The sequence below is a fragment of the Lycium barbarum genome, chromosome 1, assembly GCF_019175385.1.
Source record: "Lycium barbarum isolate Lr01 chromosome 1, ASM1917538v2, whole genome shotgun sequence".
Classification (NCBI taxonomy): domain Eukaryota; kingdom Viridiplantae; phylum Streptophyta; class Magnoliopsida; order Solanales; family Solanaceae; genus Lycium; species Lycium barbarum.
In genome coordinates this window covers 144280138-144287742 of record NC_083337.1, presented here as the reverse complement: position 1 = coordinate 144287742, position 7605 = coordinate 144280138, and the positions used below count along the sequence as shown (strand labels likewise).

At 38.8% G+C, this 7605-nt stretch overlaps 1 protein-coding gene across 1 annotated transcript; it reads left to right on the top strand.

The window, feature by feature from the left end:
• Window positions 1-4104: 4104 nt before the first annotated feature.
• On the top strand, window positions 4105-7211 carry LOC132641592 (pentatricopeptide repeat-containing protein At5g15340, mitochondrial). The gene has a single exon (XM_060358636.1). It carries the CDS (start codon window positions 4334-4336, stop codon window positions 6200-6202), a length of 1869 nt encoding a protein of 622 aa, XP_060214619.1. The 5' UTR covers window positions 4105-4333; the 3' UTR covers window positions 6203-7211.
• The last annotated feature ends 394 nt before the right edge of the window (window positions 7212-7605 follow it).

The window sequence follows — 7605 nt, the reverse complement described above, 5'->3', positions numbered from 1 at the left end:
TGGGGTGGAAGAGAGATGGAGAGGATGACAAAGAAGAGGGAAAAGGGAGGAAGAGGTAGGGTTTTATGGGAGAGGAGCGGCGGAGGAGTTGACAGGAGAAAGAGACGAGAAATGAGGGAGGCGGCGGGTGAGGAAAGAGGAGAGAAAGAGAATAAGATTAGGGTAAGAAGAAATAAGGGAATTAGGTTGGACCGGGTCGGGTCAATTTCGGGTATGGGCTGGTCCGTTTGGGCTGGCCTATTAATTTGAATATGGGTTGAAAATGTGGGTTGGGTATTAAAATGTAGGTTGTTTGGTAGGGAAATAATATTGCATTGATCCTTCCTCCGCTATTTAATTATTTTTGGGCTTCTAATTTAATAACTGGTATAATATATATTATGTAAAGATAATAAATAATTAATATGTAATAAATATTTTGCAAAGTGTTGTCTTGTAATTAGTTTAACGATTCCAAACCACAAAAAATAAAATGATGACGAATCATCTAAAATTTGTAGTAAAGTGATACTTGTAATGTCAATAATAAAAGTAATGATATTAGTAAAAGTGGCAATAAAATATTGTAAAAAATAAAATATTTAGCTCGTCAGTAAATTTAGAAACCCGAGTAAATTAAATAAAGGAGGGACAAAATTGGGTGTCAACATACGCTATTCAAACATAACCACCAAACAACTACACGTGAAAGTTACAAACACATATCTCAAAGGAAAATTATACTTATCCAAAAATATATACTAGTCAACGAACAATGAAGTCACTTAGGCGTACTGAAAAAAGAAATCTTGAACTACAGGAGTAGGAATGACTTAAATAATATTTGAAACGATGGCCTTTTGGTTTTGGGAAACATCTACAGCTCAGGTCAAACATGGAACAAAATGTTAGAATAGTTACTCTAGATATCATTTAAAGAGTGCATGGTCTAGATTGAAACTTTGGTTTAGCTAATTGCTTAAGAATGAGTCTTTATCCTATTCATTTCGTTTAGGTAATTCCAACAGTAATGTGTAAATGTCTTATTCTCATGAACCAAAATGGAAGTTAAATACTTCAACTCAAACAAAACTGATTACTTAAATGTTTCAGCTCAAACAGGTCATATGCTTATAAGGCAGTTTTGGTGCCTAATCTAAGTTAAATTACCAACAAACAACATGATTAACATGCTAAGCAGGCCTAGAGCTACACTGAATAGAATTTACCCAAGAGCTTAACCAGCTACAAAAATTAAATCACATATGCATCAAATAGAAAATGAAAATGTACTACAAGGAAAAAGGGGGAATCGCCGACCTGTTTTGGGTACAGTGAACTGGGTGTGGGAGTCTCGGATCGATGCTCGAACACGACGAACTTGAACTCAACAAGAAAAGAAATGCAACTAAATGTAGACTTAACGGAAGTCGCAACTGCAAATTGGATTTTTGTTGAAACCCAGTTATATTTTGTAAGCCCCTCGATATTTCAAATGCATACCCGAGATATAGTGATGAAAAAAAAATAGAAATTTCAAGGCGGCTAAAACAAACTCTATTTATAGGGAATTTCAGCTATCCCCGAACTCTGCCTTCTACTTCCGAAAAATGATTATTTATAGGGGGTTGTTAGGGTTTTTGAGGTTTGAAATTGGGCGGGATTTGAAACTTAAAAGTTTGAAATCTCCTCAAGCTTGTTTGAAATTCGAACGTTTGAGGAGCTTTTGGACGAACCTGTCCTGTTCACGTGATTTGGTCAGATATCTACTCAAAATGGTGAGATTTGGTTTGAATTTTGGGTCTGTTCGGTTTGGCCTCATCTGGTTTGATACGCATGGGACAAGTGTGGGGAACCTTGCACGAAAATAGGTGGACAAGATCTGCCATGGCTAAAGGGAAGCTGAGGTTTTGCTAGAAGTGGCGGGGAGAGAAGAGAGAGGGAGGAGAGAGAGAGGAGTATGCGGCAGAAGAGTTTAGGGTTAGAGTGAAGTTGATGAAAATGAAATGAAGTGGACCGGGTCGGGTAAGGTAATGGGTAATGTGTTGGGCTGGTTTGAAAGGGGTTTCGTGGGCTGGTCCGAAAGTTTAAGGGTAATGGGGCTCAGTTGTTTGTTGTTTGGGCCATTAATTGGCTGAAGTGTTGGTTATTCTCCTCTATTTAATTTTTTTTTTGGCTTCTAATTTAATAACTAGTACAATATATACTATGTGAAGACAATTAATAATTAGTATGTAGAAAGAAATGATTTAATAAAGTAAAATTAATTTAACGAGTACAAACCCTAAAATGAAACGATGACGAACTATTTAAAATTTGTGATAAAGTAATGAAAGCAACGATAGTAATAAAAAATGATAGTGAAAACAAAGTATTTAGCCCGTTAATAAATTTAAAAGCCCAAGGAAATAAATTGGAATAAAGGAGGGACAAAATTGGGTGTCAACACATCCACCTGGAACCATAGCAGTAACAGTAGCACGAAATATATTACCTCTAGCAGTTGCCTTGTGCTTCATAGATTGCCAGTCCACCCCTGATGGAGGGGGTGTGACATTAACAACCACTTTTTGAGTGACAGGTTGTTGTGTTTGCCCATATCTAGAATTCCATTCCTGTTTCTGTTTCTGCCTTTGAGTTTTATGAACCCCTTCCTTTTATTTCTGGACAGGCTCAGCTCCTTGAGTCTTCTTTGTAACTGCATTCTCTACAGTTTCCTGGTTACTCTCCTTTACTACCTTTGGCTCAGTTTGAAAAGGTTTAGTAGGTGGTTTTAGTATGTCTTTGGAGTAGTCATGACCAAGGTGACAACAGGTTCCACAGTACAGCGGCTTCTAGTCATAGGTCATAGCTTGGTTAAAAACTTTCCCATTGGGGTCTTAAACTTGTACAGTGCTAGGCAGTGGTCTTGTAATCATGTAATGTCCATTTCAACTAACACCTCCATTTCAACTAACACCCTAGCATAGGATATCCTTTCCACAGCAGTTGTACACTCATCAGCATATAATGGTTTTCCAATCCCACTACTGATTCTACTTAATGTTTCCATCTCCTAGCCGTTTAGAGGAAGTTTTGGGTATTTTACCCACAATGGCATTGTCTTGAGTACTTCCTCCGCTCCATCAAAATTCGTAGTCCAAGCTTTGAGTATCGTAGGTTTATTGTTCAGCATTTAGGGACCTGAGTATAACACCTCATTCCTATCGTCCAAACTAGCAAAACGTACCACAAAATATCCATCATTATGATAGAATATTTGTGGTTTGGTGATAAATTCCCAATTATGCTCAATAATCTACCAATACTTGCAATAGTGGGGGAATCACCTATAACAAACAGGATCAATGCAGTCTTCCATTTTTCACTTCCCATATCTAGCTCCTTTTTGTCTAATACTACAATGTTTTTCCCATCGCGGATCATTAGTGCAATAAATGTGAGGCTCATACCTTTTTCCGCCATTTTATTGACTTGGAAAAGGGTGGTCCATGCCCTAGCTGGTTGTTGCGTCTGGTCTAGATCCAGTATCGATGTTCTCCTTGCTTCTTCTGGGAATCTCTCACTTGTGGGTGAAGTGACCCTAGATGAGTTGTTGTTCGTTTCCCCCGTATTAACTCCCATCGTAGTGGTCGCAGCTTCTACACTGTCATCCAGCTCAGTTTCTACGATTAGTTCCTCCGTCGATGTCTCGCTTTGGTTCCTAGGGTTTTTTGCCGACTTTTCCATGCTTGATTGTTTGCCCACAGCAGATCCGCCACCAGTTGGAGTGTTAGCACCTTTAGTTGGTAGCGCTGGCCACGCTTCCATACTAGTTTTACCGTTGTGTCGTGTATTTGTTTTTTGCCCCATTCCTTTCCCTATTTGCTTCATCATCGTTGTGAATGAAAATGCTGCCTGCTACAACTTCAAAGAGTTTGAATAGGGATGCGTAATTATTTAAAGAGTTAAGGTAGAGCAAAGCAATAGTAGTAGTAAAATATCTTTCCTTTTTTATTTTCTTTCTTACTCCCTCCGTCTCAAAAAGACTATCTTACTTTCTTTATTAGTTTGTTTAAAAAAAATTAACATATTTTTATATTTAGAAACAATTTAGTTTTGTGAGATTATTACCGCCATACAAATATTTAAATTTATTTTAGACCACACATTTCAAAAAAATCCCTTTCCTTGTTAAACTTTGTATCAATCAAACTAACACAATCTTTTGGGACGGAGGGAGTAATATTAATGCTCAAAAATCCCCAAATAAATTTAATCTGAGCTTGTAATAGTAGTCTTTTTGCTTATTCCAATTACTATTTATATGCTGAATTTATACCAAAATTTGTGAGACAAGTATACTAGGTTTCTCATGATATGTACTCTCTCATTGCTAGCTCGCCACTATCGGACCCTTATAAGAAGTTGCGCTCAATATTTATCTTTGGATGTTGGTACGAAGCTCCACGCTTCCATCATCACCACTGGTCTCCAAACATTCCCAAACACATATCTCCGTAATGCTCTTCTTCAAATGTATGCAGCTTGCGGGTGCGCTGTCTATGCTCGCAAGGTGTTCCATGAAATTCCTCTGTCATGCAAAGACACTGTCGACTGGACAACCTTGATGGGTTGCTATGCACGTGGAGGGTTTCCAAGGGATGCACTCAAGTTGTTTGCTGAAATGCGGAGGAGTGATGTTTTGATTGATGAGTTTGCGATGGTTACTGTATTCCTCGCGAGCGCGAAACTGGGATGTGAAGAGTTTGGGGTTCAGGGTCATGGTTGTATGGTTAAAATGGGGTTTAATTCGAGTGTTAAAGCGTGTAATGCTGTTATGGATATGTATGTGAAATGCGGCTTAATTGATGAAACAAGAAGGGTTTTTAATGAGATGGAAGAAAAGAGTCTTGTTTCTTGGACGGTGCTTTTGGGTGGAGTGGTGAAGTGGGAAGGTTTTGAAAATGCGAGGTTGTTGTTTGATCAGATGGTTGAGAGGAATAAAGTGGCGTGGACGATAATGATTACAGCGTATATTGAGAACGGTTTAACGAAGGAAGCTTTTGGGCTTCTACGTGGAATGGTGTTTGAATGTGGATTTGAGTTGAATTTCGTGACGTTTTGTTCGTGGTTATCAGCTTGTGCACAGTCGGGAAATGTGATGGTGGGTAAATGGGTACACGTGTATGCTTTGAAGATGATGAAACATGAAATGGATATAATGGTGGCGACAGCGTTGATTAATATGTATGCTAAATGTGGCAGGATTGATGATGCGTTTCGAGTTTTCAAGGTGATGCCTCGAAAGAACGTGATTACATGGAATGCCATGCTAAGTGGAATGGCAATGCAGGGAAAGGGAGATATGGTATTGGATTTGTTTGCTCAGATGATTAGAGAGGTCAAACCGGACGATGTAACGTTTACAGCTGTATTAAGTGCTTGCAGTCACTCAGGTTTGGTTGATCAAGGTCGGCATTTTTTCTATAGCCTTGAATCGACATATGGAATAAAGCCTTCTGTAGAGCACTATTCTTGCGTTGTGGATCTTTTGGGTCGGGCAGGACATCTTGAAGAAGCAGAGTCCATAATCAGGGGAATGGCAATTCCCCCCAATGAAGTTGTGTTGGGATCACTATTAGGGTCCTGCAGTGTCCATAAGAACCTCAAGCTAGGGGAATGCCTAATGAAAGAGCTGGTCCAAATGTATCCTAATAATACCGAATATCATGTCTTGCTTTCGAATATGTACTCTTTAGCTGGAAAAGATGACAAGGCAAATTCTATCCGAGTAGCTCTTAGAAGCAGAGGCGTCAGAAAAGTGCCTGGTATGAGTTCGATTTATGTTGGTGGTCAAATCCATCGCTTCAGTGCAGGGGATAAATTGCATCTGCAAAGTCAAGAGATATATACGATGTTGGATGAGATGATTCAAAAAATAAGAGTGGCTGGTTATGTACCAGACACAGCCTGCCAAAAGTTTTCAGGATTGGACTTTGGCCAGGAGGAGAAGGAACAGGCGTTGTTCTCTCACAGCGAGAAGCTGGCTGTTTGTTTTGGGCTCATAAGCACACAAGCTGGCACGCCTCTTTACATTTTCAAGAATTTAAGGATATGCCAAGATTGTCATTCAGCCATGAAGATCGTTTCCAAAGTATATAATAGAGAAATTGTAATAAGAGATCGTAGTCGCTTTCACTGTTTCAAGCTAGGTTCATGCTCTTGTTCTGACTTTTGGTGACAAAGCCACAGTGCTAAATGAAAGAGAAAAATCTATGAAGTTTGGTTGAAGAGCCCAAACTGCTAACAGAATCTTCCTTGGCCTTTCACTTGTCCTAGCACCCAGCAGCAGATGCTTTTGTTGAAATCCAAATCAAAGACTGTACTGCTGTTGAAGAAGCTGGGATACGAACTCGCGGAGAAGCTAAAGAGGCTCTTCGCACAGTTCTCCTTAATTTAGTTGTAGCTTTACCCTGTGATTTCCATTTACTACAGTTGCTGGGCACCTCTCCTCATTCTTCACTTCTTTGAAGTTTTGAGGAATGCTGAAAGCGAAATTAAGCTTATCATCAATGAAAAAGATAGCGTAGATGGGTATTTGTGCACCAGAGAAAAGGTAACAGAATCTTCCTTGACCTTCACTCATTCTAGCACCCCGCAGTAGATGTTTTTTTCGGAAATCGACACCAAAGACTGTACTGATGTTGAAGACGCTGGGGAACGAACTCACAGAAGAAGCTAAAGAAGTTCTTCACACAGTTCTCATTAATTAAGTTGAATTTTTACCCTGTGATTTCCATTTACTACTGATGCTGGGAACCTCTCTTCGTTCTTCACTTCTTTCAAGTTCTGAGGAATGCAGAATGTGAAATTATGCTTATCATTAATAAAAAAAGATAGCTTAGATCTTTGCCTGTTTTTGTATTCATTGAACTCATTTTGGTTTGTGATCTCATAAATCAGCTGCAGACATGATTTTTTTCGGAAAAAAAAAAAGAAAGAAAGAAGGAAAAGAAAAGAGAAAAAAAAGGGATCAGTTCCAGACGAGACTGATGACATTTGATTCATGTCCCAAGCAGGGGCGGATTTAGAGGGTGCCGAGGGTGTTCACCCCAAGACCCTCGGCAAAAAATTTCAGTGTATATATATGCAGATTTTTTTGTGTTTATGTACAAATATTAGCTTTTGAATACCCTGAACAAATCCAAAATGTTAGCTCAAGTGATCCAGGATGTTCAAAATTATCTCTAGTGTCTTAGATTTGATTCCCATCAGCAACATTATTTTTTATATTTAGCTTTTATTGTTTTCTTCGAACCCCTGAATGAAAATCCTGTATCTGCGCACCACTGGTCCCAAGGGGATGTGAGCTTATAAAACAATCGGTGTAATTATATAACAAGTTTGGCAATTACTGTATCTGAATGAAGATAACATAATCAAGCATCTTAAGAAACTCACCATACTAGAGGCTGCAGTGGAGCTATGTTGTGGCTGGTATAAATACAAAGTACTCTAGACGTGTCACCAAAAAATTGTAGCCATACCTGTCTGTATGATATTTTAATTATGTTGCAAAAGCTACCCAAACATGTGAACTGATTCCGAGTAGTTACGAGTTTATTTAATTATGACTCTGTCTAT

What these genes read in the sequence shown, in the direction of transcription:
- LOC132641592 (XM_060358636.1), top strand. Translation starts at nt 4,334, where the DNA reads ATGATATGTACTCTCTCATTGCTAGCTCGCCACTATCGGACCCTTATA.